The sequence below is a fragment of the Mustelus asterias genome, chromosome 22 (genome assembly GCF_964213995.1).
Source record: "Mustelus asterias chromosome 22, sMusAst1.hap1.1, whole genome shotgun sequence".
In the NCBI taxonomy this organism is placed as follows: domain Eukaryota; kingdom Metazoa; phylum Chordata; class Chondrichthyes; order Carcharhiniformes; family Triakidae; genus Mustelus; species Mustelus asterias.
The window spans coordinates 28,026,426-28,049,458 of NC_135822.1; the positions used below are offsets into that span (position 1 = coordinate 28,026,426).

The following is a 23,033-nucleotide window of genomic DNA, read 5'->3' on the forward strand; positions in this document are numbered from 1 at the left end:
TTGTGTACTTTAAATTGAACACTGATAAAACGGGGAAATAACAATACTGATCTCAACTGTTTTCTCCTTCTGGACAGGGAAATGAGGAGGAGAGCGAGCGGGAAAGATCCAAACTAAAATAAAATTACTGCCCCTTCCCTCAATGTTGCCGACATACCGTGGGCGCTGGCTTCCCTCCAGAAACGATGCAGACCAGCGTGAAGTTCTGAGCCTCGTAGCGACTGAAAGCTGCCGGCGTATCTGCGGCGATGACTGAGATTGAGGAAGGGGGTGCTGGGTGTTGGGGGAGGGGGGGGGGAAAGAAAAAGATTCTAGGTTTCAGCACAGTTTATTATATCACAGTAGAACCAGAAGAGGGGGTCAAGTGAGACAAATACAGGGGAAAATGGGGGCCGACCCAGTGCCGCTTATTAAGGTACTTTCCCTGTTTCTAGAATTTTCTACTCATAACTGTAGTTCTTGCAGCAGCACACTTTACTGGAGATAAGATTTGAGGTCCCAAGTAATGCAATTTTGCGAAAAATAGGCGACATTTATAGACACATGGCCAAGTATTTGGTCTCAATAGTGGCCACCAGTGTTAACCTTTTATTTCGCTGTCAACTGAATGGGGCGATTCTAATGCTGTGTCGAATTCGCGTGAAAACTGGAGTAAGTCCCGCTGTTTTTTTTCAGTGGGAGTTCAGGGAAGAATCTCCCACACTCTGTGCACTGCAGAGTGCACCAGCCTGAATCATGTAAAAAGTCAACAGGAGGCCGGCAGCAGAGTGCTGAGCGGGCCACTGCGCAGGGGCGGCACGGTGGCACAGTGGTTAGCACTGCTGCCTCTCAGCGCCAGGGATCCGGGTTCAATTCCGGCCTCGGGTCACTGTCTGTGTGGAGTTTGCACGTTCTCCCTGTGTCTGCGTGGGTTTCCTCCGGGTGCTCCGGTTTCCTCCCAAAGATGTGCGGGTTAAGTGGATTGGCCGTGCTAAATTGACCCTAGTGTCAGGGAGATTAGCAGGTAAATATGTGGGGATATGGTAGTAGGGCCTGGGTGGGATTGTGGTCGGTGCAGACTCGATGGGCCGAGTGGCCTCCTTCTGCACTGTAGGGATTCTATAATTCATGTGCCGATCTGTTACCACCGAGATTGGCGCATGCGCAGTGGCCCCTGTCTACCGACCTTCTGATTGCTGGCAGCTCGATCGCTGGCCAGCCCCGCGACCCCCTATTGCTGCCCCCCATGCCACCCAAGGCCCGATCGCTGGCCCCCCAAGCATGCCTGGGCCCAGCCCCGATGGCCCCCCCCCCCTCCCCACCCTCCCCGCCACTCCCAGCCCACTCGAGCGGGACCGGAAAATCCCGTCCGAAGGCAACGGACATTTCCATTGTCCGCCCCTTGCCCGCTCCGATTCTGTGGCGGGCGGTAGAATTCCGGCGAATATGTTTTCCTACACCTCACAATGTTCTGAAACAGCAGACTGACAAGCCAGTGAGACATCTCTGATTTAAGAGTCTGGCTATAAATCTATTTATATCCTTTCCCATTAATTCTCTCTTCATCTCCCCATAGACATTGCCAAGTTGGCTCCTTCTGCCTCACCAGTGCCTCACACAATTAAACCTATGATGTTGTGCTTCAACAGTCAGTGTTGGCAACATATTCGACCTTGGGGAGCATCGCCAAGGACTCCGATCCTATCCTTAGCTGACTCCCCGCACCTTTCCACCAGGAGTCATTGGATAGCATCGGGAAGCAGCCAACACTCGTGTGAGATACATCTGCTGCCCTCCATCAATTTGTCGATTAATTCCGATCTTTGAACATCCCTTAAAGTCAAGTTTGGAAGGACATTGGAAGAAGCAAGGAGCATCTAATTGTCTGAGCCTCTGGACACTGTTAGCTAATGTGAAAGACCAATGGTGGGGGAGTCCAGAACAAGGGGTCATAGTTTGAGGATAAAGAGTAACCCCTTTAGAACTGAGGTGCGGAGAAATTTCTTCACCCAGAGGGTGGTGAATGTGTGGAATTCACTACCACAGAAAGTAGTTGAAGCCAAAGACTGACAAATCCCCAGGGCCTGATGGAATCTATCCAAGGCTGCTCAGGGAGACGAGAGGTGAAATAGTTGGGCCTCTGACGCAAATCTTTGTCTCGTCACTGGACACAGGTGAGGTCCCAGAGGATTGGAGGATAGCCAATGTGGTCCCGTTATTTAAGAAGGGTAGGAAGGATAACCCGGGTAATTATAGGCCGGTGAGCTTGACGTCCGTGGTGGGGAAGTTGTTGGAGAAGATTCTTAAAGATAGGATGTATGCGCATTTAGAAAGGAATAAACTCATTAACGATAGTCAACATGGTTTTGTGAGAGGGAGGTCATGCCTCACGAACCTGGTGGTGTTTTTTGAAGAAGTGACCAAAATGGTTGACGAAGGAAGGGCCGTGGATGTTGTCTATATGGACTTTAGTAAAGTGTTTGACAAAGTCCCTCATGGTAGGCTAGTGAAAAAGGTTGGATCCCATGGGATAAAGGGGGAGGTGGCTAGATGGGTGGAGAGCTGGCTTGGTCACAGAAGACAGAGGGTGGTAGTGGAAGGGTCTTTTTCCGGCTGGAGGCCTGTGACTAGTGGTGTACCGCAGGGCTCTGTATTGGGACCTCTGCTGTTTGTGATTTATATAAATGATCTGGAAGAAGGAGTAACTGGGGTGATCAGTAAGTTTGCGGACGACACAAAACTGGCAGGACTTGCAGATAGTGAGGAACATTGTCAGAGGCTACAGAAGGATATAGATAGGCTGGAAATTTGGGCAAGGAAATGGCAGATGGAGTTCAATCCTGATAAATGCGAAGTGATGCATTTTGGTGGGAATAATGTAGGGAGGAGCTACACGATAAATGGAAGAACCATAAAGGGTGTAGAGACGCAGAGGGACCTGGGTGTGCAAGTCCACAGATCTTTGAAGGTGACGTCACAGGTGGAGAAGGTGGTGAAGAAGGCATATGGCATGCTTGCCTTTATAGGACGGGGCATAGAGTATAAAAGTTGGGGTCTGATGTTGCAGATGTATAGAACGTTGGTTCGGCCGCATTTGGAATACTGCGTCCAGTTCTGGTCGCCACACTACCAGAAGGACGTGGAGGCTTTGGAGAGAGTACAGAGGAGGTTTACCAGGATGTTGCCTGGTATGGAGGGGCTTGGTTATGAGGAGAGATTGGGGAAACTGGGGTTGTTCTCCTTGGAAAGACGGAGGATGAGGGGAGACTTAATAGAGGTGTATAAAATTATGAAAGGCATAGATAGGGTGAACGGTGGGAAGCTTTTCCCCGGGTCGGTGGTGACGTTCACGAGGGGTCATAGGTTCAAGGTGAAGGGGGGGAGGTTTAACACAGATATCAGAAGGACATATTTCACACAGAGGGTCGTGGGGGCCTGGAATGTGTTGCCGGGCAAGGTGGTGGAGGCGGACACACTGGGAACGTTTAAGACTTATCTAGACAGCTATATGAACGGAGTGGGAATGGAGGGATACAAAAGAGTGATCTAGTTTGGACCAGGGAGCGGCGCGGGCTAATTGTTCCTGGTTTCTCGTTTCAAGGCTTCATTCTACGATCATCTTGCTGGTGCCAGTACAGAGTGAGACTGCGGATAGTTGGGAACCTGTCTCGGGGGCAGGGGATTCATATGGTGTTCGTGGAAGTGGAAATGACTAGGGTTGGGAAGCATTTTCCGATCGGGGCCATTGTGATCTCCTGGACTCGTTTCGATCGCCTCAGGGGGTCGGAGAGGAATTTCCCAGATTTTTTTTTCCCCATATTGGCCCTGGGGTATTTCACTCTGGGTTTTCGCCTCTCCCTGGAGATCACATGGTCTGGAATGGGGGGGTGGGGGTAAGTTAATAGGTTGTAATGAACAAAGCATCGTAGCTGTGAGGGACAGCTCGGTGGATAGGATATTGGTATGTAGATAGGCTGGAAAATTGGGTGGGGATCCTGGATTCAGGATTCAATCCTGGACCGGGGAGCGGCGCGGGCTTGGAGGGCCGAAGGGCCTGTTCCTGTGCTGTATTGTTCTTTGTTCTTTGTTGTTCTTTGTTGTCTGATTTCAAGAAGAAATTAGATATAGCTCTTGGGGCTAAAGGGATCAAGGGATATGCGGTGAAGTGGGGATCAGGATATTGAATTTGATGATCAGCCATGATCAAAATGAATGTGGGAATGTGAAGAGCCTACTCCTGCTTCTTGTTTCTATGTTCACCAGAGAAGGAGGAAGCCCTCTATTGCCTTACAAATATGGTCACAGCCTTGCTCCTGATGATGTCAATCCGAGATGGACTGCAGTGTGCTGCCTTCATGACACCAATATACAGACTAGGGGCAGGAATAGGCCATTCAGCCCCTTGAGTCTGCACTGCCACAGAATAAGATAAAAGAACATAGAATAGAACATTACAGTGCAGTACAGGCCCTTCGGCCCTCGATGTTGCGCCGACCAGTGAAACCAATCTAAAGCCCATCTAACCTACACTATTCCAATATCATCCATATGTTTATCCAATAACCATTTGAATGCTCTTAATGTTGGCGAGTCCACTACTGCTGCAGGCAGGGCATTCCACGCCCTTACTACTCTCTGAGTGAAATGACTGGTCTGGTTGTGATCTCAACTCCATATTCCATCCACCCCCTATAACCTTTGACTCTCGTTAGTTGGAGGTTGTTCACCTCTATTTGAGAATCATAGAATCATAGAAACTCTAAAGTGCAGAAGGAGGTCATTCGGCCCATTGAGTCAGCGCCAACCACAATCCCACCCAGGCACTATCCCCACATCCCATGCATTTACCCTAGCTAGTCCCCCTGACACTAAGGGGCAATTTACCATGGCCAATGCACCTAACCTGCACATCTTTGGACTGTGGGAGAAAACCGGAGCACCTGGAGGAAACCCATGCAGACACGGGGAGAATGTGCAGACTCCACACAGACAGTGACCCGAGGCTGGAATCGAACCTGGGTCCTTGGCTCTGAGAGGCAGCAGTGCTAACCACTGTGCCACCATGCCGCCCCAATGAATAAAAATATTCATTGGCCCTGCCTCCTCTGCTTTCTGGGGAAGAGACTAGCAAAATTTCACAACCCTCTGAGAGAAGAAATTCCTTCTCATCTCCCTCTTAAATGGGAGAAACCTTATTTTTAAACCGTAAAAATGCCCTTCATCAAAAGAATCCAAAGAGCTTCAACAAATACATAAAGGGCAAAAGAGTAACAAGGGAGAGAGTCGGCCTCTTAAGGATCAACAAGGTCATCCATGTGCGGATCCACAAGAGATGGGTGTGATCCTAAATGAATATTTCTCATCAGTATTTACTGTTGAGAAAAGCAGGGATGTTAGGGAACTTGGGAAAATAAATAGTGATGTCTTGAGGAGCGTAGATATTACAGAGAAAGAGGTGCTGGAAGTCTTAAAGCGTATCAAGGTAGATAAGTCCCTGGGACCTGATGAAGTGTATCCCAGGACATTGTGGGAGGCTAGGGAGGAAATTGTGGGTCCCTAGCAGAGATATTTGGATCATTGATCGTCATGGGTGAGGTGCCTGAAGATTGGAGAGTGGCAAATGTTGTGCCTTTGCTTAAAAAGGGCTGCAGGGAAAAGCCTGGGAACTATAGGCCAGTGAGCCTCACATCTTAGAAATCATAGAAGCCCTACAGTACAGAAAGAGGCCATTCGGCCCATCGAGTCTGCACCAACCACAATCCCACCCAGGCCCCATCCCCATATCCCTACATATTTTACCCACTAATCCCTCTAATCTACGCATCCCAGGACACTAAGGGGCAATTTTAGCATGGCCAATCAACCTAACCCGCACATCTTTGGACTGTGGGAGGAAACCGGAGCAAACCCACGCAGACACGAGGAGAATGTGCAAACTCCACACAGACAGTGACCCAAGCCGGGAATCGAACCCAGGTCCCTGGAGCTGTGAAGCAGCAGTGCTAACCACTGTGCTATCGTGCCGCCCCATCTGTGGCGGGTAAGTTGTTGGAAGGTATTTTGAGAGACAGGATCTACAGGCATTTAGAGACGCAAGAACTGATTAGGGACAGTCAGCATGGCTTTGTGAGTGAAAAATCATGTCTCACAAATTTGATCAAGTTTTTTGAAGGGGTAACCAAGAAGGTAGATGAGGGCAGTGCAGTTGATGTTGTCCACATGGACTTAGCAAGGCCTTTGACAAGGTACCACATGGTAGGTTGTTGCATAAAGTTAAATCTCACGGGATCCAGGGTGAGGTATCTAAATGGATACAAAATTGGCTTGATGACAGAAGACAGAGGATGGTTGTAGAGGGTTGTTTTTCAAACTGGAGGCCTGTGACCAGCGGTGTGCCTCAGGGATCAGTGCTGGGTCCACTGTTATTTGTCATTTATATTAATGATTTGGATGAGAATATAGGAGGCATGGTTAGTAAGTTTGCAGATGACACCAAGGTTGATGGGCATAGTGCACAGTGAAGAACGTTATCTCGGATTGCAACGGGATCTTGATCAATTGGGCCAGTGGGATGACAATTGGCAGATGGAGTTTAATTTAGACAAATGCAAAGTGATGCATTTTGGTAGATTGAACCAGGGCAGGACTTACTCAGTTAATGATAGGGCATTGGGGAGAGGTACAGAACAAAGAGATCTAGGGGTACGTGGCTCCTTGAAAGTGGAATCACAGGTGGACAGAGTGGCGAAGAAGGCATTCGGCATGCTTGGTTTCATTGGTCAGAACATTGAATACAGGAGTTGGGACGTCTTGTTGAAGTTGTACAAGACATTGGTAAGGCCACACTTGGAATACTGTGTACACTCCTGGTCACCCTATTATAGAAAGAATATTATTAAACTAGAAAGAGTGCAGAAGAGACTTACTAGGATGCTACTGGGACTTGATGGTTTGAGTTATAAAGAGAGGCTGAATAGACTGGGACTTTTTTCTCTGGAGCGTAGAAGGCTGAGGGGTGATCTTATAGAGGTCTGTAAAATAATGACGGGCACAGATCAGCTAGATAGTCAACATCTTTTCCCAATGGTAGGGGAGTCTAAAACTAGAGGGCATAGGTTTAAGGTGAGAGGGGAGAGATACAAAACTGTCCAGAGGGGCAATTTTTTCACACAGAGAGTGGTGAGTGTCTGGAACAAGCTGCCAGAGGTAGTAGTAGAGGCAGGTACAATTTTGTCTTTTAAAAAGCATTTAGACAGTTACATGGGTACGATGGGTAGAGAGGGATATGGGCCAAATACGGGCAATTGGGACTGGCTTAGGGGTTTTAAAAATAAAGGTCGGCATGGACAAGTTGGTCAGTAGGGCCTGTTTCCATGCTGTAAACCTCTATCATGTCACTATTTGTTTGGAGATCTGCAGTGTACAAACACAACGAGTCAAAAAACAAATCTAATTATATTCAAAAAGTGTTCAAATGTGATGTTTCCAATGTGGATCGTGTAACCACAGTGAACCCATTTGTGTTCTTGTCAGACAACGCTCTGTGTCCATGGACACTTACGAAGCAGCCCTGAGATGCCTCGGAGGGGTTGGAGGCAGGCTGCTCACTTCCCGGCCTACACAGGGATGAGGAGTGTGGAAGTGTCCCCCATCCTGCTGGCACCTGTTGGGGACCTCCGGCCGAGTGCAGCCTCACCATCTCTACACAGGCAGCCGTGGTCATCACTGGTGAGAACGGTTGGTGCAGCGAAGCTGAATGGCCCACAATCCTCTGCATCCTACATTTTAATCTATAAAAGGTCACACAGAGGAGACGCTGGGGAAGGGATGGGTCAAAGTGGCCTATGCTTTTCTGATCAGGATTTTCGGGTTTTGTTGGAAGAGGTCCAGGAGACCGTCCTGTACCCTGCTGGTTGACGTAATCCACTTCCAATAACCATGGAGGCCTGGATTCCAATAATGGCCATCGAGTGCAGCAGGAGACCTTTGCAGGGAGTTTTGACAAAGGGTCATCTGGACTCGAAAAATCAGCTCTTTTCTCTCCTTATGGACCTGCTGAGATTTTCCAGCATTTTCTCTTTTGGTTGCAGCAGGAAACCGTTTGCTCATGGATTCAGTGCTGGAAAAAGTTCAGTGACTTGATGCGTTCCAGCAAGGTAAGTAGCTTTCACCTGCACAGAGGTCCAAGGGAAGGGTCATATTCACAGCTGCAGATACAGTGTGAGATCTGGCACGTAGTTCAGGTTCAGCTAGCAGGCGTGAATGTGTAAACAGCAGCTCAGGTGAGCTCAGTGAAAATCATTGAATCATAGAATCCCTACAGTGCAGGAGGAGGTCATTCGGCCCATCGAGTCTGCACCGACAACAATCCCACTCAGGCCCCATCCCCGTAACCCCACATATTTATCCCACTAATCCCTCTAACCTACACATCCCAGGACACTAAGGGGCAATTTAGCATGGCCAATGCATCTAACCCGCACATCTTTGACGATAGGAGGAAACCGGAGCACCCGCAGGAAACCCACGCAGTCACGGGGAGAACATGCCGACTCCACACAGACAGTGACCCAAGCCGGGAATTGAACCCGGGCCTCTGGCGCTGTGAGGCAGCAGTGCTAACTACTGTGCCACCATGCCGTGTAAATTGGCCATGGTTTCTGCTTACGACCTTGACCCCCTGCAGGAAAGAGTGGACACTGTGCCCAACAGCACCCTGCATGGTAAGATCTCATGGTGACACTTATCCACATTTACAGAGGACAGGTGGTTTTTTTAAAAGGGGGGTCTGTACCTCAGCCACAGACAATGTTCATCGGAGGAAAGTGGAGGATCAGTCAAGGACATTCAGCCTCTGATCTTCGGGTAAGCATTCTCCAAGGCGGCCTTCAAGACACACGACAACGCAGAATCGCTGAGCAGAAACTGATAGCCAAGTTCCACACACATGAGGATGACCTCAACCGGGATCTTGGGTTCATGTCACACTATCTGTAACCCCCACAACTTGCCTGGGCTTGCAAAATCTCACTAACTGTCCTGGCTGGAGACAATACACATCTCTTTAACCTGTGCTTAACCCTCTCTCCACTCGCATCGTCTGCACCTGTAAAGACTTGATTACCTGTTAAGACTCGCATTCCAACCATTATCTTGTAATTGAGTTTGTATCTATATATGCCCTGTTTATGAAACAAATCCTGCACTCACCTGATGAAGGGGCAGCGCTCCGAAAGCTCGTGCTACCAAATAAACCTGCTGGACTTTAACCTGGTATTGTGAGACTACTTAAAGTGAAGGAGTAAGACCAGATGAATAGCCCGCATTATGTTTTTTTTACCAGCGAGCTCATTCATTAAAGTCGAAATAATTAACAACGAGATCAACAGAACTGAAACTTCTGAATCCAGGTTTTATAATTGTATAGGAAGATAAAAAAAGAGATAAAGGAAGGGTAATGTGTGTCACGTCCAATTATTGTTTTGCTATACTGACCTCTATTAATATGTGGTGTGTGGGTTAGGTTCATCATACTAATGGATGGCCTACAGTGCGATGGTAATTTGCTGTGACAATGATCCAGACGCAAGCCTTTTGTGGTTTTATAGTCAGCCAAACTTTTCTTCTGCCTCCCTAATGCGATGTTACTCATTCCATTAACAGGAGAAGGAATGAGCTGTTCCAGTTACACAAGGTTGCAGCGTGATGGGACGGTGGGATTGCCAATGGGCATGGAGGACTGGCTCTGATCACACACACTTCTCAGGAGAGGCACCCAGGCCCTCCACTTAAGAGAGAAAATGGCCAAGTGCCATTGGAAGAGAGATCCAAAGATTCACAACCTTCCGAGAGAAGAAATTCCTTCTCATCTCTGTCTTAAATGGGAGACCCCTTATTTTTAAACTGGAAAAACACCCTTCATCATGTCACTATTCTTTTGGAGATCTGTAGTGTACAAACACAACGAGTCAAAAACAAGTCTAATTATATTCAAAAATGTGATGTTTCCAATGTGAATCGTGTAACCACAGTGAACCCATTTGTGTTCCTGTGAGACAAAGCTTTGTGTCCATGGGCACTCTTACGAAGCAGCCCTGAGATGCCTTGGGGGGGGGTTGAACATAGAACATAGAACAGTACAGCACAGAACAGGCCCTTCGGCCCACGATGTTGTGCCGAGCTTTATCTAAAACCAAGATCAAGCTATCCCACTCCCTATCATCCTGGTGTGCTCCATGTGCCTATCCAATAACCGCTTAAATGTTTCTAAAGTGTCTGACTCCACTATCACTGCAGGCAGTCCATTCCACACCCCAACCACTCTCTGCGTAAAGAACCTACCTCTGATATCCTTCCTATATCTCCCACCACGAACCCTATAGTTATGCCCCCTTGTAATAGCTCCATCCACCCGAGGAAATAGCTTTGAACGTTCACTCTATCTATCCCCTTCATCATTTTATAAACCTCTATTAAGTCTCCCCTCAGCCTCCTCCGCTCCAGAGAGAACAGCCCTAGCTCCCTCAACCTTTCCTCATAAGACCTACCCTCCAAACCAGGCAGCATCCTGGTAAATCTCCTCTGCACTCTTTCCAGCGCTTCCACATCCTTCTTATAGTGAGGTGACCAGAACTGCACACAATATTCCAAATGTGGTCTCACCAAGGTCCTGTACAGTTGCAGCATAACCCCACGGCTCTTAAACTCCAACCCCCTGTTAATAAAAGCCAACACACTATAGGCCTTCTTCACAGCTCTATCCACTTGAGTGGCAACCTTTAGAGATCTGTGGATATGGACCCCAAGATCTCTCTGTTCCTCCACAGTCTTCAGAACCCTACCTTTGACCCTGTAATCCACATTTAAATTAGTCCTACCAAAATGAATCACCTCACATTTATCAGGGTTAAACTCCATTTGCCATTTTTCAGCCCAGCTTTGCATCCTATCTATGTCTCTTTGCAGCCTACAACAGCCCTCCACCTCATCCACTACTCCACCAATCTTGGTGTCATCAGCAAATTTACTGATCCACCTTTCAGCCCCCTCCTCTCAGTCATTAATAAAAATCACAAAGAGCAGAGGACCAAGCACTGATCCCTGTGGCACTCCGCTAGCAACCTGCCTCCAATCCGAAAATTTTCCATCCACCACCACCCTCTGTCTTCGATCAGACAGCCAGTTACCTATCCAATCAGCCAACTTTCCCACTATCCCGCACCTCCTTACTTTCATCATAAGCCGACCATGGGGGACCTTATCAACCGCCTTACTAAAATCCATGTATATGACATCAACTGCCCTACCTTCATCAATACGCTTAGTTACCTCCTCAAAAAATTCATCATTTGGAGGCAGGCTGCTCACTTTCCGGCCTACACAGGAATGAGGAGCGTGGAGGTATCCCCCATCCTGCTGGCACCTGTTGGGGACCTCCTGCTGACTGGGCCTTCACCATCTCTACACAGGCAGCAGTGGACATCATTGACGATGTGGTGAAAACAGTTGGTGCAGAGAAGCTGAATGGCTCACAACGACATGGTGGCACAATGGTTAGCACTGCTGCTTCACAGTGCCAGGGACCCGGGTTCAATTCCAGCCTTGGGTCACTGTCTGTGTGGTCAAGTACTCTCTCGTTGGACAATGTTCATGGTTCTGCATTTGCTGACCCACTGGGGTGGTCACCCCTCCCACGCACGCACCAGAGACTCACAGGATCTCCAGAGCAGGGACACAAGCATGTCTGTGGAAAGACTCCTCCCTGACAGCTCGATTCCGGCCTTGGGTCACTGTCTGTGTGGAGTCTCCCCGTGTCCGCATGAGTTTCCTCCGGGTGCTCCAGTTTACTCCCACACTCCAAAGATGCGCAGGTTAGATGGACTGGCCATGCTAAGTTGCCCCTTTTAGTATCCAAAGATGTGCAGGTTAGGTGGATTGGTCATGCTAAATTGCCCCTTTGTGCCCAAAGATGTGCAGGTTAGATGGATTGGCCATGATAAATACACAGGGTTACAGGGATAGGGTGGGGGGGTAAGATGCTCTTTCAGAGAGTCGGTGCCGACTTGATGGGCCGAATGGCCTCCTTCTGCGCTGTAGGGATTCTATGATCTTCAGATGGTGCGGACTCAAACTGGGGCACATCCTTCTTTGAGTGACTCATTGCTAAATTTGTTATCTTAGAAAGGAATACAACAGGCTGGAGATAGAGATTGAAGCAAAAGGAACTCATAAGTGGGCGGCACGGTAGCACAGCTTCACAGCTTCAGGGTCCCGGGTTCGATTCCCGGCTCGGGTCACTGTCTGTGTGGAGTTTGCACATTCTCCTCGTGTCTGCGTGGGTTTCCTCTGGGTGCTCCGGTTTCCTCCCACAGTCCAAAGATGTGCGGGTTAGGTTGATTGGCCAGGTTTAAAAAATTGCCCCTTAGAGTCCTGGGATGTGTAGGTTAGAGGGATTAGCGGGTAAAATATGTGGGGGTAGGGCCTGGGTGGGATTGTGGTCGGTGCAGACTCGATGGGCCGAATGGCCTCCTTCTGCACTGTAGGGATTCTATGATTCTATAAGTGATGTAAATCTGTTCTCAGTAGGTCTAGCTTCCTTTCTGCTACAGGAGAATGTGTCTTCTTGAAACTTCACTCTAAGATTGTGAGGGGACTAACCACCCTTATAGTTTTAATGGAAGTGTTTCATTATTGTTGTTATCACAGACAATCTTAAGGCATTACCTTTTTTTACCCATGGTGAAATGAATGTCTGTGTGGATGTGTGTTTGTGCTTATCCACGGACAGATTGAGTTAATTTGAGTAACCCAACAGCAAGCTTCTGTGTTTTATAATGAAGAAGGTTAGTTTACTTCTCACACAACAGCCCCAGAGGTTAATGAAAATGTGACGTCTCATTCACAAGACTGAGTTATAAGGAGAGGCTGAATAGACTGGGACTTTTTTCTCTGGAGCGTAGGAGGCTGAGGGGTGACCTTATAGAGATCTACAAAATAATGAGGGGCATAGACAAGGTAGAGAGTCAATATCTTTTCCCAAAGGTAGAGGAGTCTAAAACTAGAGGGCATAAGCACAAACACACATCCACACAGACATTCATTTCACCATGGGTAAAAAAAGGTAATGCTTTAAGATTGTCTGTGATAACAACAATAATGAAACACTTCCATTAAAACTATAAGGGTGGTTAGTCCCCACACAATCTTAGAGTGAAGTTTCAAGAAGACACATTCTCCTGTAGCAGAAAGGAAGCTAGACCCACTGAGAACAGATTTACATCATTTGTGAGTTCCTTTTGCTTCAATCTCTATCTCCAGCCTGTTGTATTCCTTTCTAAGATAACAAATTTAGTAATGAGTCACTCAAAGAAGGATGTGCCCCAGTTTGAGTCCGCACCATCTGAAGATCATAGAATCCCTACAGCGCAGAAGGAGGCCATTCGGCCCATCAAGTCGGCACCGACTCTCTGAAAGAGCATCTTACCCCCCCACCCTATCCCTGTAACCCTGTGTATTTATCATGGCCAATCCATCTAACCTGCACATCTTTGGGCACAAAGGGGCAATTTAGCATGACCAATCCACCTAACCTGCACATATTTGGATACTAAGGGGCAACTTAGCATGGCCAGTCCATCTAACCTGTGCATCTTTGGAGTATGGGAGGAAACTGGAGCAGCCGGAGGAAACTCATGCGGACATGGGGAGACTCCACACAGACAGTGACCCAAGGCCGGAATCGAAGCCAGGTCCCTGGCACTGTCAGGGAGGAGTCTTTCCACAGAGATGCTTGTGTCCCTGCTCTGGAGATCCTGTGAGTCTCTGGTGCGTGTCCAGAGGGGCAATTGTTTCACACCGTGGGTGGTGAATGTCTGGAACAAGCTGCCAGAGGTAGTAGTAGAGGCGGGTACAATTTTATCTTTTAAAAAGCATTTAGATAGTTACATGGGTACGAGGGGCATAGAGGGAGATGGGCCAAATGCGGGCAATTGGGATTAGCCGAGGGGTTTTTTAAAAAAAAGGGCAGCATGGATAAGTTGGGCCGAACAGCCTGTTTCCATGCTGTAAACCTCTATGACTATGACTCTAAGACTCACCCACACAATGACTAGATCCAGTTGAAGGTAATGCAGTAATTATGAAAATGGAATTTAACTCGGGGTGGAATTTTACCGGCACGTCCGCCCGAGGTTCGTATGATCCCGCCCAAGGGCAATGGAGAATGCCGTTCGCCCGCCCCCGGAATCGGGGTGGGCGTGCCGGTAAAATTCCAGCCTCAGTCTCTATTTTGGTACAGGCCTGATGCTTAGTACAGTTAGTACTTTAGCTGAAGTGAAAGTCTCTAAAATGCAGAGGTTTCTCGGCGATGGTTGCAGGAGTTGTTCTGTCCCCAAAGTTGTTTTTGTAAGTGGGCTTAAAAATGGACAAGGAGAGAAAGAGGCCTAGTTTTTCTTTCATGATATTGTAGATAGTTCCTTTGCTGCTTAATTGGCTGCAGCAGTCGATGGCTTGGCCTGTTGGACCCTCTCTCTTTGATGGAATTCCATCAGGTCTCTGAAAGTGTCTCAGAAAGGTCGTGAGAATTTTCTGCCATTTTCTTTACCTGGGAGCTAAGATGGCGACTGTACCATGTGACCTCACATCAATGTCGGGTCATGGTCTCACATAAGTGATTCTGGTGACAACAGGCTGAAGTCTTCTCCCATCTGCCTATCTTTAGTGGTCAAACCCTTTCGATTTGACTAGGCAAGTTTGCATTTTTACACTGGATAAAAGCAAATTACTGCGGATGCTGGAATCTGAAACCAAAAGAGAAAACACTGGAAAATCTCAGCAGGTCTGGCAGCATCCTTAAGGTGAGAAAAGAGCTGACGTTTCAACTCCAGATGACTCTTTGTCAAAGCTGACAAAGGGTCATCTGGACTCGAAACGTCAGCTCTTTTCTCTCCTTACAGATGCTGCCAGACCTGCTGAGATTTTCCAGCATTTTCTCTTTTGGAGGCATTTTTACACTGTAAAGTCATGGAGTCATACAGTACAGGAAAGGCCCTTTGATCCATCGAGTCTGCACCGCCAATAGCTACCTCTTAAGTCATGCTAATCCTATTTTCCAACACTTGTCCCTAAGCTTCCTCCAACCTTTGTGAGGGATCCTGTGTCTGCTTCGCCCTGTTTGCTTCAGTCTATGCGAAGACTTCATTTTAAGATGGTTCTGCGTATGTACATTTACAATTAAATGGTAGACTGTAGGGGTTAACCAACTCTGCTAAGCTGAACAATTGTGGCTAACTTGACTACATGTAGAATCAGAAGGCATGATGGGTTAACTAAACATTGACTGCATTCCTGAAGGGTACACAATGCAGGCAAACAACAGTTTTCCATAACAGCAGCTGCGAGAATTGTTTTTTCAGATGGAGGCAGCATGCGAAAAACACTTCCAAGAATGAGATAAGGGTTGAAATATATTTTGAGTGTGTGTTTTCAGTTCAGTTCAGTTCAGTTCTTAGATTCTGCTCATTTCAGTACATGTGTTTTTTTGTAGAGAGCCTGGCCGAGAAGGCAATCTCCAAGTTCGCTTTTTGGATTCTGTCATGTTAATTCTTTAAGTTCTTTTCTATAAAAGAAAACTATTTTAAAACTCATACCAGTGCTGCCCCCTCATCTCTTCAAATGGATGATTGGATCCAACACTTTGTTATCTCCGTTTTCCTCCATGCCTCCCTCTCACCTTGTTAAATGGATATATAAACATTATCTCAAGTACCCCTTGCAATATTGAGTTCCACGTCTTCACCAGTCCCTTGGTAATGACTTTTCTTCTGAAATTCCATGGGATTGATTAGGAGGTATCTTATCTTTCTGGCCCTCAGTTCTGGTTCCCTGTCAGTGGATTAAGCAGCTGTGGATGGAGTTTGTTTTATCTCATGGTCGATATCTCAGTGAGTCAATGCCAGAAAATGTATCTTTGTCCTCTCTGTCAGAGGTGTTTTAATCCATGAAAACTGCCTGGTCGCTCCGAGTAACCATCTTAAGTTCTAGTTTTATTGTTTCTCAAAATGTAATCTTCAAAAATATCTTGAAAGATTTATAACACTATCGTGTAGGTATTGTGTCATGATGGGTGGGATTTTCCAGTCCCCCCAGCTGCGGCGTGTTTTCTGAGGGCGAAAACGGCTCGCCATTGGCTGTCAGTGGGATCTTACAGTCCCGCTAATGTCCACGGTGTTTTGCGTGGCTTGCCTGGGGGCAGGGGAAGGGGAATGAAGAGCTTGTCATGTGAGGAATGGTTGAGGACTCTGGGTCTGTACTCATTGGAGTCTAGAAGGATGAGGGGGGAATCTTATTGAAACTTACAGGAAACTGCAAGGTCTGGATAGACTGGACGTAGAGAGGATGTTTTCACTAGAAGGAAAAACTAGAACCAGAGGGCACAACGTCAGGCGAAAGGGATGATCCTTTAAAACAGAGATGAGGAGGAATTTCTTCAGCCAGAGAGTGGTGAATCTGTGGAACTCTTTGCCGCAGAAGGCTGAGGAGGCCGGGTCATTGAGTGTCTTTAAGACAGAAATAGATAGGATCTTGATTAATAAGGGGATCAGGGGGTTATGGGGAAAAGGCAGGAGAATGGGGATGAGAAAAATATCAGTCATGATTGAATGGCGGAGCAGACTCGATGGGCCGAGTGGCCTAATTCTGCTCCTATGTCTTCTGGTCATATGGCAGTGGGGGGTTGGGGGGTCGGGGGGAGTGGTATTCAACAGGACTGGAAGAAACTGCTGGCAGGGAGGGCTGGAAAATCCCACTCAATGAATTCTGCAATGCTTGGGGAGCCATTGCATTCTGGACAGGCCTGTCAGAAATGAGTCTTATATCAATACAATCGAAATCAATGTGAGGGCATAATCCTGAGGCACAAGATTCCCTGGTGGGATGCACTTCAAGCCTTTCACCACTGTGACAATGGTGCTGTTGATATCATAGAATCATAGAATCCCTACAGTGCAGAAGGAGGCCATTCGGCCCATTGAGTCTGCACCAACCACAATCCCACCCAGGCCCTATCCTTATAACCACATGCATTGACCCTAGCTGGTCCCCCTGACACTAAGGGACAATTTAGCATGGCCAATCCACTGAACCTGCACATCTTTGGGCTGTGAGGGGAAACCGGAGCACCCCGGAAGAAACCCATGCAGACACTGGGGCAAACTCCGCTCAGACAGTGACCCGAGACCGGAATCAAACCTGGGTCCCTGGCGCTGTGAGGCAGCAGTGCTAACCACTGTGCCACCATGCCAGAAGCTCAAAGGGGCTTCAGTGGCCTTTGGGCATGAGTGAGGTTGCCCCAGTGAAAGTGGTCACTGGTATGGTGTCACTTTTTCCCGCGTTTCATCAATAGATAGAAAAGGGTGAACATGTTGGGCCCAACTTGACAGAGGCAACCCATGTGCCAAAGTCAGTTCAAGTCTACAAAGGCTGCCAGCTGTATTGCCAGTCAGAGAATCCCTCATTGGAAGAGTGCCTCCAAACCCTGGGCCATTTGCTTTGGAGGGTGCTCCCTGATGCTACTTGAGTCAACATCATACTGTAAAGGAGACGGTTTAAAGTTTATTTATTAGTGTCACAAGTAGGCTTACATTAACACTGCAATGAAGTTACTGTGAAAAGCCACACCCCGGCGCCTGTTCGGGTACACTGAGGGAGTATTTAGCATAGCCAATCCCCATAACCAGCACGTCTTTTGGACTGTGGGAGGAAACCGGAGCACCCGGAGGAAACCCACGCAGACACGGGGAGAATGTGCAGATCCCACAGAGACAGTGACCCAAACTGGGTCCCGTCATGTTACAGGAAGGATGTGATCGCACTTGAGGGAGTGCAGAGTAGATTCACCAGGACGTTGCCTGGGAAGGAATATTTAAGTTATAAGGAGAAGTTGGATAGGCTTGGGTTGTTTTCTCCGGAGCAGAGAAGACTGAGGAGGCGACCTGATCAAGGTGTTCAAGATTATGAGGGGCATGGACAGGGTGAATAGGGAGCAGCTGTTCCCCTTAGGTCAGTGGTTCCCAAAGGGTGCGGAGTGCCACACTGGTGCGGCGAGAGAGGATGGCAAGTGTGGCGGGAAGATTCAAGGACAATCAAAGAAACACTTAAACATGGTTTAAACAAGCATTGTTTTATACTTTCTGGATGTCCCATGATCATATTATAAAGTAGTTGTGTTCTATGTTATGAATCAAGCACTGCTCGGAGTTGTTTTTTTTTGTTTTTGAATGTATTTCTTATCAATAATAAATTAGGTGTGTCACGTGCAAATTTTTATTCCGAAAGTGCGGCCCAGTGAAAAAAGTTTGGGGAACCACTGCTGTAGGTGAAGGGTCAGTTACGAGGGGACACAAGTTAAAAGTGAGAGGTGGGAGGTTTAGAGGGGATGTGAGGAAAAGCTTTTTTACCCAGAGGGTGGTGAGGGTCTGGAATGTGCTGCCTCGGAGGGTGGTGGAGGGGGGATACCTCACATCCTTTAAAAAATACCTGGATGAGTACTTGGCACGTCATAACATTCAAGGCTATGGGCCAAGTGCTGGCAAGTGGGATTAGGTGGGCAGGTCAGGTGCAGACACGATGGGCCGAAGGGCCTCTTCTGCATTGTAGTATTCTGTGATTCCCTGGCCCTGTGAGGCAGCAGTGCCAACCATCGTGCCACCATGCCGCACCAGGAAAGGAGGGGGAGCAAAGCTGAGAGAAAAAATACATTTTCCAGGTAAGATATGCTTTGTGCTCTTGTCCCCTCAATTTATTACAAAACTCCAGCACAAGTACCACAACTAGAAATCTGGCCAACTCACCTCTGTTAGAGACACTCCCACATTTCAATAGTGGTTTAACAACCATTTCAATGCAGTTGGTCAACATTAACCCAACCGCAGAGAAAGCAATTCAGGATTCACTGCCCATTAGTCCCGTTCTTCCAAACCTCATTTCATGAGGGGGCCCTAGCTGGCCTTGTAGACCCAGTGCACGCGTACATTCTTGTGGCGATTTGAAGTCAATATCAGCAAGGCGGTCTCCCTGAATCTTAGAACCACTTGAAGTAGTTCCACAACTTTTGGAAATCCGAATCCTTAGAGAATGTCGGCACGGTTTGTGAGCCTAGCTGTAGCTGGCTGCTTGTAATATACGCATTCTGAAAATGAACTAAATATAGTGGAACAACTGAGATTAATGTGCCACTCACGCTGAACAAATAGTAAAGACGCTGATATGTAGAGAAAATTCAGCCTGAGCATTTGTGGAAATTTATCTCGTTGGGAAGGTAGGAGATTGGCTGGAAACAAAGAGAGAGGTTTTATGAGGGGAATGGAATGCTCAAAGTGAATTATTCAGGCTATCAATTGGCACAGCAAGAATTTCAACAGGTCTCCACTCATCCACCTACACAAACAACTATATCATTGTGTGTTGTCAGCGCCTTCGATGAAAACGTGTCGTTTTTCTTACAATCTCAGAACTGAAGTAGCACAGGAGGGGCTCGTTTCTGTGAGAAGGTCACCTTTCTTTGGGAGGCTTGGCTTGGTGGTTTCATTGGCCACGAAACCCATCTTGGAGTCCATTCCCCGAGGTGGGAGGGTTTGCGGGGTGGGGGAGTGGTGATGGTGGGAGGCGGCACAGTGGTTAGCACTGCTGCCTCACAGCGCCAGGGATCCGGGTTCGATTCCGGCCTCGGGGTCACTGTCTGTGTGGAGTTTGCACGTTCTTCCTGCGTCTCATAGAATTATCATAGAATCCCGACAGTGCAGAAAGAGGCCATTCAGCCCATCGAGTCTGCACTGACCACAATCCCACACACAGGCCCTATCCCCACAACCCCATGCATTTTACCCTAGCTAGTCCCCCTGACACTAAGAGGCAATTTAGCATGGCCAATCTACCTAACTCGCACATCTTTGGACTGTGGGAGGAAACCCATGCAGACACGGGGAGAACGTGCAGATTCCACACAGACAGTGACCCAAGGCCGGAATTGAACCTGGGCCCCTGGCGCTGTGAAGCAGCAGTGCTGACCACTGTGGCGCCGTGCCGCCTCCGGGTGCTCCGTTTTCCTCCCACAGTCCGAAAGACGTGCTGGTTAGGTGAATTGGCCATGCTAAATTCTCCCTCAGTGAACCCGGACAGGCGCCAGAGTGTGGTGACTGGAGGATTTTCACAGTAACTTCATTGCAGTGTTAATGTACTGATAAATAATAAATGTTTGAGATCAAGTGCCTTTCAACTATGTACATGTACCATAAGCTAAATACAGCATATCTGTGGTCAACGTAGAAATATTTAGGCAGAAAATACAACTGTGGAGTGAATCACAGAATTGTCACAGCCCAGAGGGAGGCTATTCAACCCGTCTTACTTGTACCAACTCTCCAAATGAGAATTCACTTCGTGTCACTCATCTGCCTCCTCCCTGCAACCTAACCTTTCGCTGCAGCCCATATGGGACATGTCCACCCACAGTGCTTTTCAGATCTAGTTCTCTTTCATAGAAATCATAGAAACCCTACAGTACAGAAAGAGGCCATTCGGCCCATCGAGTCTGCACCGACCACAATCCCACCCAGGCCCTACCCCCATATCCCTACATATTTTATCCGCTAATCCCTCTAATCTACGCATCCCAGGACACTAAGGGGCAATTTTAGCATGGCCAATCAACCTAACCCGCACATCTTTGGACTGTGGGAGGAAACCGGAGCACCCGGAGGAAACCCACGCAGACACGAGGAGAATGTGCAAACTCCGCACAGACAGTGACCCAAGCCGAGGAATCGAACCCAGGTCCCTGGAGCTGTGAAGCAGCAGTGCTAACCATTGTGGAAAGGCGGTGATTGAACCCGCCTCCACCACAATCTCAAGCCGTGCATTCCAAACCTTAACCACTCGCTGCATGAAAAAGATTTTCCTCATGTCGCTTTCGCTTCTGTTAACAATTACTTTAAGTCCGTGCCCTCTGGTTCTCGATCCTTGCGCGAGTGGGAACAGTTTCTTCCTATCTACTTTGCCCAGACCTCTCATGATTTTGAATACCCCTTTCAGACCTCCTCTCGGCCCACTCTTCTCTGAGGAAAATAGCCCTAACTTCTCCGATTTACAGCTGAAATTCCTCATCCCTGGGAACCATTCTCGCGAACCGTTGCTGCCCTCTCTCCAGTGCCTTCACATCATTCGGAAAGTGCGGTGCCCAGAATGGACACAATGCCCCAGTTGGGGCCAAATTAGGGCCTTACACAAATTCACAATCTCCTTGTTTACCGTTGATTTCTATCCACCTGTGGCAATTCCTACTTCCCAATGTGATCGCAGTCCGGAAGTATTCCCATTTACTCACCGATTATCAACAATCGTAGGATCCCTACAGTGCGGAAGGAGGCCATTCGGCCCATCGAGTCTGCACCGACCACAATCCCACCCTATCCCCGTAACCCCATGTATTAACCCTACTAATCCCCTGACACTGGGGTCAATTTAGCATGGCCAATCCACCTAACCCGCACATCTTTGCCATGTACATTTCTGAAAACGGATCGCTGGAATGTTTGAATTTTGGAATGGGGTGCGCCAGCTATGGTTGGTGGAAACAGATAACAGAACTTGGGTGCGGACATTCCTACCCACATGATTCTGTCGATGGGAGATCCCTCACCCCATGAACTGTGATAGTGACACTGGCATCCAAATTCCCACTGTGCCCTCTCGCGTTGAAGTACTCTGTGCTGGGAGACCTAAACTATCAATGTTACTGGGCTCCCAACTGTCCTAGGTACCGTTTTCACAACTAAAGGATTGGGAAATCTAAGGTGTCACAAGGAGTAGCAGCGGGAGACAACCCCTCCCATCGATTTTAGCAAGGTGGGTTCATATAGTGATGGGAACCACCAGAGCAAGCTTCAGGCATTCTCGGAGGGCTTACTAACTCTGAAGCCTTTCCAACACTTCCCAGTTCTTTGAAAGAGTTATTCAATTAGTTCCAGTCTCTCTGTTCTTTCCGCGTAGCCTTGGAAAAATATCACCCCTCACATTTAATGGCATTGCGATCACTGAACCCCCACTATCAACATCCTGGGGGTTATCATTGACCAGAAACTCAACTGGACTAGCCATATAAATACTGTGGCTACAAGAGGTCAGAAATGAGGAATCCCGCGATGACTCACCTCCTGACTCCCCAAAGCCGGTCCGCAATCTGCAAGGCACAAGTCAGGAGTGTGATGGAATACTCCCCACTTGCCGGGATGGGTGCAGCTCCAACAACACTCAAGAAGTTTGACACCATCCAGGACAAAGCAGCCCCGCTTGATTGGCACCACATCCACAAACACTGACTCCCTCCACCACCGATGCTCAGTAGCAGCAGTGTGTACCATCTACAAGATGCACTGCAGCAACTCACCAAGGCTCCTTAAGCAGCACCTTTCAAGCCCACGACTATTACCATCTAGAAAGACAAAGGCAGCAGATACATGGGCGGCACGGTGGCACAGTGGTTAGCACTGCTACTCCACAGCTCCAGGGACCTGGGTTCGATTCCTGGCTTGGGTCACTGTCTGTGTGGAGTTTGCACATTCTCCTCGTGTCTGCGTGGGTTTCCTCCAGGTGCTCCAGTTTCCTCCCACAGTCCAAAGATGTGCGGGTTAGGTTGATTGGCCATGCTAAAAATTGCCCCTTAGAGTCCTGAGATGCGTAGGTTAGGGGGATTAGCGGGTAAATATGTAGGGATATGGGGGTGGGGCCTAGGTGGGATTGTGGTCGGTGCAAACTCGATGGGCCAAATGGCCTCTTTCTGCATTGTCCAGTTTCTCTGATTCTACATGGGATCATCACCAGCTGGAAGTTCCCCTCCAATTCACCCATTATCTGGACTTGGAAATATCTCGCCATTCCTTCAATGTCGCTGGGCCAGAATCCTGGGGCTCCCTCCCTGACAGCGTTGTGGGTCTACATGCACCACATGGATTGCAGCGGTTCAAGAAGGCAGCTCACCATCACCTTCAGAAGGGCAAATA

At 48.1% G+C, this 23,033-nt stretch overlaps 1 protein-coding gene across 1 annotated transcript in view; it reads right to left on the reverse strand.

Annotated features, from left to right (window-relative positions):
* Positions 1-23,033, reverse strand: part of LOC144509980 (immunoglobulin superfamily member 21-like) — a 338,186-nt gene that overhangs the window by 116,161 nt on the left and 198,992 nt on the right. The window contains exon 5 of the mRNA XM_078239053.1: positions 158-273. Within this exon, the coding sequence (XP_078095179.1) occupies positions 158-273 (116 nt within the window). The remainder of the gene's footprint in view (positions 1-157; positions 274-23,033) is intronic.